Source organism: Colletotrichum paranaense (genome assembly GCF_030867605.1).
Source record: "Colletotrichum paranaense strain IMI 384185 chromosome Unknown Scaffold_6.1, whole genome shotgun sequence".
In the NCBI taxonomy this organism is placed as follows: Eukaryota; Fungi; Ascomycota; class Sordariomycetes; order Glomerellales; family Glomerellaceae; genus Colletotrichum; species Colletotrichum paranaense.
This window is the reverse complement of record NW_026848964.1, coordinates 1,147,404-1,164,125: the sequence shown is the minus strand read 5'-3', so window position 1 is coordinate 1,164,125 and position 16,722 is coordinate 1,147,404. Positions and strand designations below refer to the sequence as shown.

Sequence of the window (16,722 nt, the reverse complement as noted above, 5' to 3'; positions counted from 1 at the left end):
ACCGAGATGGCGGGAGAGGGAACTAGCCTTTAGAGTCTACACTCTTGTTCAAACCGAGCCACAGCGGATCGAGCTACTATTCTCTGTTGCCGCCCAATTGCGGCCCTCAATGTTCGTAATTTTTCCATTTACAAATACGGATCTTTCGTGGAGAAGTTCCAAGTAGCCGCAGTTGGGAGAATCCGTTGATCACAAAGACTCTATTGGGATGGGGGAGGAACAGCCACACGCTAGAAACCTGCCAAGAATCGAAGGATTCGGCGCCGCTGTGAAACTCGAGAGACCTGGATAAGACCTAACACGACCTAATCGCTTAGAATGATGCTAATGTTTGTGGCCAGTAATCACAAAAACAGCAGGGATCCTCGCCCATTGACCATGACACTTGGGAACCAGGTAGGACCTGGAGACTGACGAAGACAACAGAGGGGAAGTGGTTTCGGTGTGGCTGGTGCTCCTTGATCTGCTCTTTTTTTTTTTTTTTTTTTTTTTTTTTTTTTTTTTTAGGGGGGGGGTGGTCTTTGTTTTTTTTTTACCTGTTTTTGTTGTTTTCTCTGTACCGGCCAGAGAGGGGTAGTCTTCTTGGCTTGTTTCTTTTTTTTTTTTTTTTTTTTTTTTTTTTTTTTTTTTTTTTTTTTTTGGCAAGCGGAGAGGCCATGAGTTCATGTTTTGAACCGACTGTCTTGTCTGTCACCCATGACGATGACGATATGCACCACCCGCCGGACCAGCGAGTCTGTTGTTAATGGCATCGAGATCATAGCGATCTTGGTGACAATGTTCATCGGCAGTCTTGAGGGGCTAAGGCATAACGATGCCCAACGAACAACAGAAACAAACTGAAGAAAAAATCAAGGCAACCCACCCAGCACCGCGGTCAAGCCCGAAAATGCCCAATTTCATGCGCATTGACCTTGTGGCCCATCGTGAGAGAATCTTGCACGATGGAACAAATACCCTCATTAATGATATAGATGACCCAGATAAGTAGTCTCGCATGCCTCATGTTAGCCTTGCGTACCACTCACGACAGTCCTCATTCGAGGGTCTCCCCCCATTGCGCGACAGATACCTGAAGACCAGCGACAGCCACGTGGGCGAATGGCAGCTGATGTTGTCGATGCCAACGAGGCGGCGGGAATCCACAATCGTCTTGCTCCATCGATGATCCCCGTTGACAACTTCAATCACCGGCGTCATGGTTCCCCATTCATGAAAATGGTCGGCCCTGCCAGTCAGTTGGCTGTCAATTGTCCGCCCAGCAACCGGAAGTGGTCCGCGGTATATTGTCCATCTTCAATTGAATTGATTCAGAACGCCTGCTTACCCTTTCCTCGCTGACCACGGTAGCCTGCGATACCGTTGAGTCGTGGTAATTTTACATGAAATACCCAGTCTATGCTTGTTAGTCCATCTAACCCAGTTCCCATACCGCCTTATCTATCCCAGAAGAAAACAATGCAATGAAACCACTAGCAAATCAAGCGATATCGAATGATAGAAGAACCTCATTCGGGGTTAATCCTCCGCCCCTGACTCATAGTCTAGTGCTTCTTGGTTGCTCTCCGTCTCTAAGTGGATGGGTCCCTTCTTCCTCGGCTCTTCTACAAGCATCAGCGCCCCCCACGTCAAGGACGCCAAGAACGCAACGTAGAACCACGGCAACCCCTTCCACAGTCCCTTCTTCTCAAGTCCGACCGAGAAGGCCCACGCCAGTACCGGTCCGCCGAGCGGAGACCCAAGAGTATCGACCATGCTCGTGAGCGCGTACAACCGGGACGTGTGCTCCGGATCAACAAACTCGGTGATCATGGCGCGCGCGAGCGGGTTGTGGGCCGAACCAAAGGTCTGGAAGACGAGACCCAGGAGAAAGACGACGATCTCCCTGCTAAAGGCCTCGAGAAGCGCACCGGCGGCGATCATGATGTAGGATGCCTTGGCGAGGAGGGCGTCCTTGCCGAAGCCGGTGCGGCGGAAGCGGCCGCGGGGGTCGACGACGATTTTCGAGACCCATGGGAGGAGAACGAGGGTGCCGAGGTGTAGAAAGCCCAGCGGGGAGAGGAGGAAGCTGGTTTGGGCGAGCGTCCAGCCAAAGTTCTTGCTCACGTACTGCGGTAGTGTAGAGGAGTTTGCCGTCATGATGGGGTTGCCGACGATGGAGGGCACAAGGCAGAGGAGGATATTGCGGTTTCTAAGGATCGCGAGAGAGTCCTTAAGCTGGACCAGCCCCTTGAAAAAGCCTTCCTTGATGGCGTCGCCCAGCGGCAGCTGCGGTTTCGGCGGTTCGTGCCCGTTGTCGAGCTTGACGCGGAGAGTCTCGGGTAGGAGCATGATGATGAGGAAGACGAACGGTGTGAGTAGGAACACCATACGAATCGGCACCCAGGGGCCGAATTTCTCCATGAGGAAGCCGGCGGAGACGTGGCCGCTAACGCCACCCACCACGGCGCCGACGGACAGGATGACAAAGTTTGAGGCGCGGTCCTTTTCGGTGCTGATATCGGCGGCCATGGCGTAGACATTGTTGAAGACAACGACGATGCCGCCGCCGAAAAAGAAGAAGCAGGAACCGAAGAAGAGGTAGTAGATGCTCAGCTCGGGGAAGTTGGCCAGAATGAAAGGGGACCAGCTGAAGGCGGCGATAGTGCCAACGTAGGCGAAGACGAGGCCTGCCTTCCGACCGATGCTGAACGTACAGAATTTGTGTTAGCGATCAGGTAAATGAACTTGTAGTAAGGTAGGATGACTTCAATTCTGCTCTCACGCAGAAGGGGAGTCGTGAGTTACCTACCTATCTGACAAGACGCCATAAGGAAAAGCGACGAGGAAGTTGACGACGGCACCAATGAGAGACTGCCACCCGCTCAACCAAGCAAGCTGCTTTTGCACCTCGTCGACCTTGCACTTCATCTCCGGGATCATTTCCGTGGGGCTAGTTTTATAGTGCTTATGGCAAATGTCATCCTCGATGAGCCTCATCATGGGAAGCATGAGCATCATGCCCTTGATAGTAATGGCAAACTTGAGGAGAGCCAGCATAAAGATGACGGTACGCGGCGATCGGGCACGGAAAGGAGCCAAGGCGGCATTGAGACGCGAGCCGGCTTTGTAGACCATCCCGCCAAGAGCACCGCCGAGACCGCCATCACCGGAGGAGGGCCGCCTCCATTTTGGCGGCGGAGGTCTATGGAAAGCACGGAAGCCGGCACGGGGCGACGGTTCGGACGGGTCCATTGGTAGCACCCCTTCGTGGTCCGAATATTCGGCGCCCAAGAGGTGCTCTTCCTGCACCTCGTCTGATAGACGTGGCATCTTCTCAAGCTTTCTTTCTTGAGGCCAGTGTTAAGGGACGAACGCAATGAGAGACACGGAATTCAGTGAAGCAATGAGACGATAGCGAATGAATAAATGACAGGGAAAGAGAGTGCTGAACAGTAGACAGCGTACAAAGAATGGAAATGCTTGTTTGACAGGGTCGTGGACAGCGAACCCGATGACGACGCGTCTGGGCAAAGAATTCCCGTCGCCAAGGCGGCAAGTTTCAGCTGGAGTCGGCGTCTTGCTGTAATAACTCCCCGAAGCTTTCCTCGTACAGCGCCGTGTGGCTCTGTTACGGACTGGGATGTGGGTATTGTCAAAGCTTGATGAAGCTTAGTAGAGTACTCAGATTGGCTGTGCAGTTTGGTGCTAATTCGAGCAAATTGAAAGTAGAGCCTTAACAGCTATGCCTCTCAAATGCCACGACCGGAAAAGCTTCAGCAATGCACTACCATTCGCATAATGGCAAGCCATCCAAACATCACCAGATGCCGATCCCGCAGCGTAAGAGTGCGTTAATTCATGCTTGAATTACTTACGAAAGCTTCCTGGATTGCTTCTGGTGCTGTAGAGACCTAATAGATGCTACTGAACTGAGAGTTGTAAAACTCTCCCGTTGAAACACTCACTCTGCTGTGATGTTCTAACATTGATCCGTGACGACTCATACTGTCGTGGAAACTCGAGACAGCGAGCACAATTGGCGTTCTTAAAAGATGTATGCGGGTCGTCGGCTCTGAAGAGTGATGAGTGTTTAATTCTCAAAGTTGTCGCTACATCGATAGCAATGTCACCATTCTCTAGGCCTAGGTGGTATTACCCCCACAAATGAGAGCTATCAGAAGGAAGAGAGACGCATAGGTGAAGTCATACGATCGGGGCACAAAGTCTTGCTGATGAGCCGCGACACATAGCATGCTGACCTCAAGTGCTTTGTGTTCGTTCATCCCAAATCCTCTGCTCATCATCTTCTTCCTCATAGTGAACCCTTGAGAGACTGTATGTGTTGTCAGACGCTAAAACGTAGAGGATCATGAGAGCTGCAAACGATGGCCAAACAGAGAGGATCACATCGACAACTGCGGCTCCAATGTACGTTGGACCCCAGCCCCAAAAATGGTTCGTCACCACCATGATAGAGGTGATGAAGCTATACAGTCTGGTAATGAGCCAGAGAGAGACTGCAATGAGTAGAAGAGTAGATGCCTACCAAGTGAATTCGGGTTAGCAACATTTTCAGATGGATTCAGATCTGTCTCTAAGATCAAGAAAAGACTGCCTACCTTTTGGGTAGGACTGCCCCTGGCCGTCTTGAAGGATACAACGGCATAACCAAGCAAGCCGAGGGCCGCAACAAAGAGAAAGCCAATGTTGATGACACCCATGTATTGGGCGGCAAATCCCAGCCTGATCGCATTGTCCCAATCACCTGGTACATAGCGGTCTCTGCGAGGGAGAATATCGAACAAAACCGTCTCAGCGACCTCGCAGGCAAAAGTTGCCACAGCTACCAGAGTTACTAGAGCCGACAGGCCGAGCACCACCTTTCTTCCGATGTGATAGGCTTTGTAATCGTCGCTCTCGGCCCCGTTGCGGAGCTGGGTTAAGGCGTGAGCTAGAGAAAAGAAGGCGAGAAGAAGGGCAACATGGCCTAGGTAGCCAACCAGCCCACCGACGAAATAGACATAGACAAGTTCATTCGGAAAGGAGAAATGGCCGTTCTTACGCCAAGCGTAAGAGACTGTGATAACAATCCAGTAAATGAAACTGAGGAGTTCAGATCTAAAAAGCGTCGGCGGTGTTAGTCTCATGACCGGAAATGTGTTGGAACAGATACGGTTGAAGCTTTCTCGGGAGGTGCGGTGAAAGTTATAAGCAATGATGATAGAATTTCCTCACATGCTCCAAAGTCCCAGGGCAATCTTGGTAAAGTCAACCCATCGGCGTGTGTGATCGTGCTTGGCACCGGGCTTACGCAGGACAAGTACAGAGAATCCCAAGGCGGGGAGAACAACAAGGCCGGAGAGAATGGTCCGTAATACGGATCCTGTTATATAAGGTTGATAGTCCATTGTGGAGCTACCTACTCGAATCAAAATTACTATATCTTAGAATCTAGATCGAAGCGATGCCGCGTTGAGGAGTATGTTGATTATGTTTGTCTTTGGTGGAGATATGAGTGATGCAGGAATAACGGACAAAAAGGTTCGGGCTGACAAGCACCTTAAATAATTAACCCAACTATGATCAAAATATGCGAGCCCACGATCTTGGCATTCCTCTGTTCAGCTACATGTAGCAAGGAACAAATGTGCTTTCGGTACGAGCCGGCCTCTCGCGGTCTCACCCTGGCCGGGCGACAGCTTTGCCGCAGCTAGACTGAATTGGTACGCATGCATGGCTGCATGGCACTCGGCCAAGGAAATTCCAGCAGTTTAGAGCCTGTACTCACTGACAGGAATATGCAGAAGGAATACAATCACCTTATGTGGTTCGTCTCCCATACGCGGCCCGCCTCAGTCGCGGGTCGGGCGCATCACTGCGTCTCCTCAGATTGTAGAATGATACCGAACATCATTTTGCCAACGCCGGGATCAACAAGGTCTTAAATGAAAACTGAATTTTGGCAAGTGAATAAGCTGAAATGGTCTCATGATGTCGAAATCATGTTGTGAGCCCGTGGAGTTAGTCCATGAGCCACGTGGGCTTGGGAGTGACTTGATCCGAAAAGCATGAGTACACAAAGGCAGATTCATTCAGTATGTAGATAGTAAGTCACCTACGGCATTCCCAAATCTGAACAAAGATAGATAACTCAGAGCGACTCATGGCCGAGCCTTTTCACTCCCTTCTCGTGATCTCTTGCTTGCGTCCTGCTAGGTTTCTACTTATTTCGCTCCGTATGAGTGATGAATAGTATGCTTATGGTGCTTTCATTTAACTTGAACCTTCGCCAGTGGGGAATCAACCCGGCACATGTAGTGAGGATTGTAGGGAATCCACTACGGAGACCCAATCAAAAGCGAGCCGGTAGCGGTCGAAAGCCTCTTATATAGGGATGTGAGCGATTTGATTGATGTGAATGATTACCAGCCAAGCCGAGTTGAGGATTCAACTGAGCCTGCTAGAGACTCTCAAGAGGCAGGCTGTTTGCCTATCATGCAACCAGCCTAGTTCGATGGGACTTCCGTAGCTCAGAAGAAGCGCACTCAACTTCTATTCAAATTCAGGGGCAGACGTCTGGTGACAGCCACTAAACCAGGGAGAATATAATTGAAAGAAATAGCAGTAGGCTTCCCCTTTCTGCTGGGAAACCAAGGATTTCTCGTCCTATTGGTCTATTTGTTGTCTGCCGAAATTTCATGAATTATGTAGTTCAAACTCAACAAGGGCTACAACTAGCAAGCACCTTTTACTGTCCTTCATTGACGTTCAGTATGTTCATCCAGCAGCATGCGTCATGTAGCTTATACAGCGACTGGACAAATCTCTGATGTATTCTCTTTCGTTATAGCCGTCGCTATCGATGGTTTCCTGTGACTCGACTCATGATCTCACAAAGAACCGATGGATCACCACTCTATTGTGACAATCATTATTGGATGCTATACTATCTCCAGGTATGACTGGGCTTTACCCTGATTGTAGAGTCAAGACCTCGGAGATCTTCGTTCCGTGGCCTTTCGACTCACACGCGGTTAAAAATCAACAGGATTAGATCTTACTCGACTTTTGCTGCCCAAGTGCATGAAGCATTTCAAAGCAGCGACAAGCATGAAAGATAGGATGTCTATGCACAGCGGCATGGCCACCTACTAGCGACAAGTCGCTCAGTTTGATGATACCACCATCTAGCGACAGCAACACCGCTATAACACTACAATGCATTATGCCGAGCACCTCCAAGCGGTATTTCGGTCATAGCTTGAAAGCTATTCTACCTATCAATTATCGAGTGAAAGGATAAGATCGGCGAGAATCTACGTGTCCGCATCACGGGATGTCTTGAGACTTCAACCTCTCGGCTCTGTGTCACCGTTACACAGCGTACCTGCCAACATTCCAAAAATATCCCTAGATGCCCGCAACACCCACTGCCGTGACCACCACGACCACTTCGCGTAAGAGTTTCATGGTATTTTCTCGAATTCCCTCTATAAAGCTGTTTTCCACTGTCTGACACACGATGGAGAATCATGTCTCTCTTCATCCCTTGGTTTTCATATGTTAACTCTACCCCCTCCCGTAAATTTGAAGCCTAGTTTTGCCGGGCGTGTGTGGAAGTGAGTACTTAACAACTCGTCTCCTCGGGAAATTGATCCTTTGGGTTCGCCCACTCAGCCCGATTCTCCCTCTTTCAAGCACGACAAATTCGAATTCCATCATAATGATCATTTGGGACTGCATTGTGGTGGGAGCTGGAATTGCGGGGTCCGTCGTCTCAAACCGACTCCTTGAGCAAGACCCGACCCTCAAGATACTCCTAGTTGAGGCGGGCCCCAACACTCATGAGCTTGTAGACTTGAAGGCAATCGAAACGGACCCCGAAGTGACCCGTAATCACACATGGTCGTTTACTTCAGTGCCACAAGTCAATGTTGACAATCGAACTATGTCCGCCCTCGCTGGCAAGGGGCTGGGTGGTGGCACTGCCATTAACGGAGGTAAGTGGCCAGAAATATGACGGGCACATAGCCGACGTCTTTCAACTTACTTTTGACTTTTGGATCCTCGCTTACGAGACATGAACAAGGCGCTTGGGTTCGCGGCCACAAGGTCGACTACGACCTTTGGGGCGAGATGGTAGACGACGAGAGGTGGACGTATGAGGGCCAGCTGCCATACATGAGGAAGACGGAGACACTTTGGGACCAAACCACAAACCCGTCGGTTCATGGGCATCAGGGACCAGTCAAGGTCGAAACTCCAGTGGAAATGGGCCGTATCTTTCCACTGCGCCAGCCGCTGATGGACTCGTGGAGAGAACTCGGCGTCAATCCATTGCCTTCTCTTGACTCTAACTGCGGCGATAATCTCGGCGTAGGCAACATCCAAGAAAACAGACACCACGGCAAGCGCCAGCTGGCGTCACAGGTCTACTCTCTCGACGGCATCACCGTTCTAACTGACAGCCTCGTCGCTCGTATCCTGGTGGATCGGTCCCCTAGAGGTCCCCTTGTCTCCCGCGGCATACAACTCGAGAACGGCACAAAGATCTTTGCGCGTGAGACGATCCTCTCAGCAGGCGCCTACAATACGCCAAAAATATTGATGCTTTCCGGCATCGGACCGGCAGACATGCTCCGAGAGCACGGCATCAACGTCATTCTGGACCAGCCAGCCGTCGGCCAGAACCTGCATGATCACATCCTCCTCCCCACATTCTGGCACTTCGCCGATCCTTCCGCTGGTTGGGCCAAGGGATCAGGCAATCCTTTATTTGAGCAGCCCCAGTACGATCTTGGCGGCTTCGGCGATTTCATCACCGCCACCAAGCTTCCCAGAAAAGGCCTCGCAGATGCCATTGCACAGGACGAAGGCGGGATCTCCCCCAACCCGATGCTGCACCCACTTCTGAATCGAGACCGTGCCGTTTCCTCACATCAACTCCTATATAGCGGGATCTCAGCCGACGGATCTGCCATCATGCTCGTCTCCGTCGTTCTTATTACCACTGGTCGCGGGTCCGTCTCGATCCAGTCTGCCGATATAAAGGACGACCCTGTTATCGACCCGAATTTTCTGGGTTCCAACTTTGACCGATTTGCCGCACGAGAGACGATACGGGAGGCTGTCAGGCTCATGTCATCCAACATGACCATTATGGGTCGAGAGATTATTGACGGCGATGGAACGGATCATCCACTGACGGTGGATTCCACCGATGAAGAGGTCGACGCCCTGGTACGCGGCCACACTGGGTAGGTCACTTCCTCGCATACTTACTTTCTTCTGCACACTTCTACAACATTTTTCGGCTTCATGGTCTTACTGACGCGGTCTATTATGTACCTAGTGGATGTTATCATCCTGCCGGCACAGCCGCCATGGGCACTGTCGTAGACAGCGATCTACGAGTGATGGGGGTATCGGGCCTTCGTATCGTCGACACGTCCGTGTTCCCCGTTCCTATCTCGGCGAACCTACAGGTAGCCACTTATGCGCTTGGAGAACAGGCAGCAGATATCATTGGGTCGAGTTTATGGCGTAACGTGTGGTATTGGTGATTGTCATGGGTCGAGAAACAAATGCTGCTATGAAGTTTACGGGTCATTCAAATCGATGCCACTTATGAACAAGAAGGTCGTTGCTTAGAAGGTATCTTCTTAAGTTCATCTGAGAAGTGAAAGAAAGTCGGAGGAAATTGTCGGCAGTGAAGCTTCCATGTCAAGTCCGAGTACCTAATTGGGCATTGATGTAAGAACAATACATGTAGAGAAGCGTTGCTCTACACACGCGCCAATAGAACATATCATAACATGTAATCAGCACGATACTGACTACATGATGAGGCGCTTATTCACTCATACAACCGGGACTCTTAGATTAATATGATTCACAGGTGCGGAGTTCACATTAGCCACTGCCTACCGGAGCTCCTACATGCATGGTATCGAATGTTGAGGCCTCTTGGACATCTCTATGAGATGTGAACGATGTCTTGTCAGTAATCTTTTGCCCAACATACCTTAAAGCCAACCCGGACGACATGTAGTGTGCTGATGTCGGTGGCAAAGCAACTCAGTCAACTGATGACTGTGGCTGGGACTGTGAGCCTAGATCGCAGTGCAAGCTATCTCCCTTGGTATGACATAATTTGTATTATCGCATCAAGCTACAAAGAAACAATATGTGTAACAAGACTGGCCCACTCGAAGTTCAGCGAGTGGCTCAGCACCCCGATCTCTTCCTCTTCACAAACACAACCCCACCATTACCTGAATCTTGATCTCTCTCTCTCTCTCCTCGACTGTGCCAAAATACCCTATAGGATCGTTTTCCTCCTTCATACACATGTTCAGATTAAAGACTTTGCTTTATTACCAAGATGCCAAACGATGTCGACAGAAGATGACAACGACAGCGAACCCTGCCGCATTCGAAGTGGCAATGATGATGGAGAGAGAATGAACACAATGACCGAGAGCATGGAGGAAATTCTTGACGTCAAAATCGAAAGTATTGTCGATTTCCCAAAGCTCTCTTATCACCCCAAAGATCAGACCGCCCGATCCTCTTGGCCCTTCACCCCGCATTGGACACGAAACTAACCTCGACCGGAGAAAGTCCTCTTATTACCTCATAGAAGGAATTCCTCGTGGCCCGCTGGAAGAATCCCTTTGTCTCGACAATTCGTTTGCCTCAGATCACCCGAACGACTCTCCCTATTCGGAGACTGAAGACTCTTCCTCTTCTCCGAAGTCCTGTTGTAACCTAAAAACGGAAGGTACTTCCAATCACCTGGAGACCACTCCTTGGCTGGGGAAAGAATCTAATCCAGATGGCCTGATAGTTGAGACTGCTTCGGACTCTCTGAAGGTCTCTTCTCATTTCGAAAATAAGGCTGTCTGCGATTACTCAAAAACCAATTCTCGTCTCGAATCTTTAACAGCCGAGCTTCGGTTTCTTCTTCTATCGTGGATGCCGGATCTACCGACGCTTCATAGTGTTATAAATGCATCCCCTGTGCTGCATCCACAGTATAGAAAGACCCGCGATACTCTGCTTTTCACTTGTTTGAGCAAGGAGCTTGATGGGTATTATATTGACGCCTTCGCCACCCTTAGGTCTCGGGGAGCAATTTTCAGACCGAAGCGAACAGACGATATGTGCGAACGGTTCCTGCCCGAAGATTATGATACCGTACTCTCAGGGAAACATAATGTTGCAAGGGGCGGTCAAATTCGCTGGATGGCGGCTTTTCATGTTTCTGTAGCTCGACCCATCGCTCGTCTGTACGCGAATTGGGCGCTTGGAAACCTCCGGCAGGTGGTGTCATCTGTATCGTAATTCACGTCGGGGGAGACATCCATTCCGACAAGAACAGGAGCCGACAACGTCACAAGTCTTGGCCGAAGTGAGGAGATACGCATCTACAGGGCAATCTACCGCTTCGAGACGTATTGCCATTTATTCGGTCGAAACAAGGGTGTGCAGTCCTATGGCTTTCGGAGTGATAAGATTCGTAATACTTTCTTCGGAATCTTTGATCCATGGGACGTAGAGGCGTCTGGGTCTATCTACCTATTCATCAAATCCAAGTACGACAGACTTTTTGATGAGGTGAAGGATAACGTTGCGGATACCAATCCCAAGATCCAATGATCGAAGTTCGGGGCTAACACCTGCCAGGGACAAACTTGAAAGGGCCAAGACTTCGATGAAGTTCATGGGTGACAACGTGCCACCTTTTTCACCACCGCTGGCGTGGGTCCTGTTATGGAATGCACAATACTCCAACGTCTTTGGAGGGTTTGTGCCAGAAGAATTAAGACGATGGGGCTATGTAATGTGGGATGAGCAGCGGTGGAACGAAATGGGAGGCGGAGCGAAGAGCCTCATTCGCGAACAATGGAAGTCCCACCCTGAAAGTCTTGTTGAGACCATGGAGACTGTTGTGTACTGAGGGTTGAATGGTAACGCCGACGACGCCGACGACATTACAGACGACATGGAGGGATAGTCTCAATTTACTCACTGGATTCCAAGGGTTGATCACTTACCATAGTTGGGGAAAGAGTCATAGATGAATAGACTCCTTCACTTCTCATCCCCAGCGTGGTATTCCGGATAGAGCCCAACTCTGAGGTGTGACAAAGGCAGGAGTGCTATGAACTTACACCTCCACCAATATCTTCGAGACAACACTGACGAATGTGACCTGCTCCACGTTGCAGTGGAGATTGTTCGGCCCAAAGTTGATTGCGTGCCGACTTGATCACATGACGTCAGAAGATAAGATGGGGATGAAGTGCGGGCAGTGTCCGACAACGGGGATCAAGATGCGACTCACTCGGACTTATTGAGAACATAGTCTTTAGTTGATTTTCGCAGACTCAAGATCAACAAGCTAACACACTTCCGTATTGCAGAAATGGCCGCCTCAACAGGGTCATACCTCATCATAGGCGCTGGCGTTTTTGGCGCCTCCACAGCCCTGCACTTAGTCCGCGCCTATCCCGACGCCAGCATCACCCTCGTCGACCGTAACGCCTATGACGCCCCGATCCGCGTCGCCGCCTCCTGGGACTGGAACAAGGTCGTGCGCGCCGACTATGTTGATATTGAGTACATGCGCCTCTGCCTCGAAGCCAAAAAGTACTGGTCCGAGGACCCGATCTGGAAACCATACTACCACGAAAGCGGCGTCTACTGGGTCTCGCCAAACAACTTTGCAAAACAAATGCAAGAGAACTACAAGAAGCTCGGAGTCGACTCTGGGTTATTCTCTTTCTCTGTCGAGGAGGCGAAGAAGCAGTATGGCGGCATCTTCAAGGATGCTGATTTCACTGATGTGAAGGAGGTTTTTGTCAATAAGAATAGTGGATGGGGTGAGGCGAAGGAGGCATTGCAGAGAACGATCGAAGAGGCTGTGCAGCTCGGGGTGAAGTACATTGAGGCAGAAGTTGAAAAAATTGAGTTCGATGACGATGGTGCTGCAACCGGTATCAAGACGTCTAAGGGCGAGAGTCTTACCGCCTCACGAGTTATTCTGTCAACAGGCGCTTACACGGCTAAGTTGCTTGCTGATAGCGCACCCGCAAGAAAAGATCTTCAAGCTGGTGACAGGTTCGTAGCAGCAGCTGTTACCGAGGGGTTTACGCCTGTCTCTGGGGAGAATGCAAAGGACTATTACGACGGGCCAGTTGGCATCTCCATGGTGCCTCCATCGAGAGGTATGGAAGAGCTGGCTCCAACTCAACCCCGCTGTGTTTTAAATACTAAAGCTTATCCTAGGCGCAAGCAACGGAAGTGTTCCCCATTCCAAAGACAAGACCTTGAAGTTCTGGGGTCAGATCATCTTCAGAAACACTCAGACTCATGCAAACGGAAGTCAGCTATCTACACCTCCCCCGGCAGTTGACTATGCGCAGCTCGAGGTACCAGATACTCTGAAAGAAGATGTTGACTATGCTGGCAAGAGCCTGTTTGGGAAAGGAAGCGAAACATTCAAGAACGAGAACTATCGTATCTGCTGGTATGTATAGAGGCTCCTGAAGGACTCGAGTCAAGATGAAAGATGCAATGTCTTGCTAATACATGTGTTAGGGAGGCTGTCACGCCCGATGAAGACTTTATCATCTCCCCGCACTCTGCAAGCAAGAATCTCTACGTCGCAACCTGTGGATCTTTTCACGGCTGGAAGTTCCTGCCCATCCTGGGTAAATATGTCGTGCAGATGCTCGACGGATCTCTCGAGGAGACTTTGGTAAAGAAGTGGTCATGGGACCGAACATTCCCATCGCCCACTCACAGGGCCTGGCCTAGAAGAGAATTGAGCGGTCTAAAGTAATTGCTTCCAGCGGAAAGGAATGTAGGATTGGTGGCTAGCATATGATAATGAGATAAAGAGGGAGACCTGATCGATAAACTCGTCCATTATTAGTGCTTCAAAGATAAGCGCAATTTGTTAATTTGTTTCGCGATCATGCCACCCCTGAAGATGCGGCACATGGTCATCATGAGCAAGTGGACGTTGATCTTAGACAGAGCCAAATGGCAAGTCGATGGGACCCGTCCCATCTCCCCACCGTTGTAAGTGACGATCGACACGGCTGCATGTAAGTAATGAACTTGCGCGAAAGACTGCTAGACAGTTGTAAGCGTGGCGTCTCGTATCTGCCGCTATGCACGCTGCTGCGTGACAAAAGCAACCTAACCTGGCCATTGTGGCGCAGCACAGGAAACGGCGTGGAAAGGCTTCGGATCAGGAGACATGTGCTGGTGCCTTGGCGTCCTTCACATGTATTTGATAATCACTGCAGCTCGCCCAAGTGCCTAAGCTGAAGATATCAACTAAGCTTACTGGTTTGATCTCGCATTGGCACCAACTTCGCCCAAGGTGGGAACGTTAAGTTCAACTCACAACTAGCCATGCCTCTTCTCTTCTTCATCATCGTCGGCCAACTTTTGAGTCTCGCCCTGGCAGGCACTCAGATGGAATCCTCAAAACTAAAAATAGATGTGCATGCGCACTACGTCCCGGACTTCTATGCGCTAGCGCTCAGAGACGCTGGGCATTTACCTGGGCCCGATGGCATGCCTGGGATTCCCGTCAGTATTTATCCCTATCTACGGGCACCTGGAAAGGCTCTGCGATATGCTTATACGGGGTGATAGGAATGGACGCCCGAGGCACATCTCAACTTCATGAATGCCCAGGATATCGAGAAATCGTACTTGTCCATCTCCAGCCCGGGGGTATACCTGTCCGTACCATCAAAGTACGCGACTGAGAAAGCCATCAAACTCGCACGTCAAGTAAACGAATATGCATCAGAAGTAAAATCCAAGTATCCCGACAAGTTTGGCTTCTTTGCATCCCTTCCCCTCCCAGATGTGAGCGCGTCCGTCGAAGAAATCAAATACTGCTTCACCCAACTCGACCCGAAACCTGACGGCATCGTGCTCATGTCCAACTTTTACGGGATGTACCTCGGCGACCCGGACCTCGATCCAGTGTACAAGGCACTGAACGAGGTGAACGCCACAATCTTTGAGCATCCTACCGCACCTTGTACCGAGCACAACCATTTGAGATTCTCAATCGACGGAGAAGACCCCGGTATCGCACCGCCGGAATGGCTTACCCTGAACAGGCCGGTGGCAGGACGGCAAGGACGAGCGCCGACAATCGACTTCCCCTTTGACACAGCACGCACATTTGCAGACTTATTCTACTCCAAGATTCCGACACGGTTCCCTCGCATCAAGTGGATTATGCCTCATGCCGGCGGCGGTCTCGTTCCTACTCTGGATCGGATTGTCAGTTATAGCACGCCGGATGTCAATCTCACGGAGTCGTTTATGAAAGCTACATTGGCAGAAAACTTTTACTTTGACCTTGCTGGACCTTGGCCGGTTACCTGGGCGATTGCTCCTCTGCTTCGGTGGGTGAGCTATGAGAAGCTGTTGTGGGGGACGGATACGCCTTTCACGCCTTGGGCCATGGCTGAGGCTGGGAGAGTTAAGTTTGATCAAGATATTGAGAAGGCTTTCAACGACACCAACAAGGTCGAAGCTGTGAGAAGGAGCAATGCTGCGAAACTATTCGGATGATGCACTGGTCGTTGGGTGTCATCAATCTGTGGGCCTAAAGCCAGGTTATTTCTATCAGAAGCCTTGGTGCTGATAGAGTGAAATTATTTTGGTATCATTCTCAATACCGATACAGAAAGCTTCTAGCTACGCTCACATCTATTATCAGTATACTTTCCGACAGAAAGCCTACTCATTGGTGAGCGTATCATCATAAGCCCTTCACCGAGGCCCCCTCGCGTTGTCTACAAGCAACATACCTGGAAATATTATCATATCAGCACCAATCGATGAAGCATTCGGTGCAACGGAAGTCGTTGATTGTAGTTATCTTATCCGGACAAAGAGTTGAGACCCCGAGGCTCGACATGCCAAACAAGGCATTTCTTGCCGGACTGGTGGTGTGGGTCTCCACATCGCCGACCAATATAGTACGAACAACGGACACCATCGTCACGTAAAAAATTGGATGAGACGGCGTCTTGTTCTTAGCTCACCGGAGTCGGAATAGGAGGGGTAGATGACGAATGATATAAACCTCCATGAACACAATTCCTCGTCACCAACAACACCATAGAAACTGTGTGCCTTGTAGACGACAACTTTTCTAAGTCTCTGTGCCGTAACAACAAAGGAAACGCAAAGAAAGATGGCATCAAAAGCTCCAGAATCGCCCCTCATAATAGACCTCAAATCCTCCACAACAAATCCCCCAGAATCATTCCCCGAACAGTCCCGCGGCAACGCAACATGGCACACCCTCGTCTCCGCCCCGAGCACAGTAACCGACTCCCTCAGCTCCGGCGTAGCGACCTGCCCGCCCAACGGCAGCCTGGCGCTACACCGCCACAAGCAGGCCGAGATCTACTACGTGCTCTCCGGTAGCGGACAAGTTGAGATTAACGGCGTCCGGCACGCCGTGTCCAAGGACCAGCTAGTGTGGATTCCCGGGGACGCGGAGCACGGTGTGTTTTGCGACGGCGGGGAGACCATGACGTGGCTTTATGTTTTTCCGGAGGGCAGGTTTAGTGATATTGTGTATCGGTTCAAGCATGAGGTTTTGGGGGAGCCTGAGGTTCGGGCGAAGCTTTGATGGGGGGATTTTGGAGTGAGATACATGTTTATGTGCAAGGAGACACGTCCGAA

The 16,722-nt window shown here is 50.4% G+C and overlaps 7 protein-coding genes across 7 annotated transcripts; 5 read left to right on the top strand and 2 right to left on the bottom strand.

Moving 5' to 3' along the window:
• Nucleotides 1–1,518: 1,518 nt before the first annotated feature.
• On the bottom strand, nt 1,519–3,312 carry CPAR01_08024 (major facilitator superfamily transporter; the record flags this gene model as incomplete). The annotated part of the gene is made up of 2 exons (XM_060492293.1): nt 1,519–2,686; nt 2,792–3,312. The coding sequence occupies 2 exons, from the start codon at nt 3,310–3,312 to the stop codon at nt 1,519–1,521; spliced, it is 1,689 nt and encodes a 562-aa protein (XP_060348663.1).
• A 930-nt stretch (nt 3,313–4,242) lies between these two features.
• Nucleotides 4,243–5,390, bottom strand: CPAR01_08023 (uncharacterized protein; the record flags this gene model as incomplete). Its single annotated transcript, XM_060492292.1, has 3 exons — nt 4,243–4,524; nt 4,602–5,100; nt 5,218–5,390. The coding sequence occupies 3 exons, from the start codon at nt 5,388–5,390 to the stop codon at nt 4,243–4,245; spliced, it is 954 nt and encodes a 317-aa protein (XP_060348662.1).
• A 2,315-nt stretch (nt 5,391–7,705) lies between these two features.
• CPAR01_08022 (GMC oxidoreductase) lies at nt 7,706–9,243 on the top strand (the record flags this gene model as incomplete). The annotated part of the gene is made up of 2 exons (XM_060492291.1): nt 7,706–7,982; nt 8,072–9,243. The coding sequence occupies 2 exons, from the start codon at nt 7,706–7,708 to the stop codon at nt 9,241–9,243; spliced, it is 1,449 nt and encodes a 482-aa protein (XP_060348661.1).
• Nucleotides 9,244–11,229: 1,986 nt separating this feature from the next.
• Nucleotides 11,230–11,643, top strand: CPAR01_08021 (uncharacterized protein; the record flags this gene model as incomplete). Its single annotated transcript, XM_060492290.1, has 2 exons — nt 11,230–11,312; nt 11,361–11,643. The coding sequence occupies 2 exons, from the start codon at nt 11,230–11,232 to the stop codon at nt 11,641–11,643; spliced, it is 366 nt and encodes a 121-aa protein (XP_060348660.1).
• Nucleotides 11,644–11,698: 55 nt separating this feature from the next.
• Nucleotides 11,699–11,944, top strand: CPAR01_08020 (uncharacterized protein; the record flags this gene model as incomplete). Its single annotated transcript, XM_060492289.1, has 1 exon — nt 11,699–11,944. The coding sequence occupies one exon, from the start codon at nt 11,699–11,701 to the stop codon at nt 11,942–11,944; it is 246 nt and encodes an 81-aa protein (XP_060348659.1).
• Nucleotides 11,945–12,412: 468 nt separating this feature from the next.
• On the top strand, nt 12,413–15,597 carry CPAR01_08019 (FAD dependent oxidoreductase; the record flags this gene model as incomplete). Its single annotated transcript, XM_060492288.1, has 4 exons — nt 12,413–13,214; nt 13,276–13,516; nt 13,588–13,747; nt 14,659–15,597. 4 exons carry the CDS (start codon nt 12,413–12,415, stop codon nt 15,595–15,597), a joined length of 2,142 nt encoding a protein of 713 aa, XP_060348658.1.
• A 628-nt stretch (nt 15,598–16,225) lies between these two features.
• CPAR01_08018 (uncharacterized protein) lies at nt 16,226–16,669 on the top strand (the record flags this gene model as incomplete). Its single annotated transcript, XM_060492287.1, has 1 exon — nt 16,226–16,669. The coding sequence occupies one exon, from the start codon at nt 16,226–16,228 to the stop codon at nt 16,667–16,669; it is 444 nt and encodes a 147-aa protein (XP_060348657.1).
• Between the last annotated feature and the right edge of the window lie 53 nt (nt 16,670–16,722).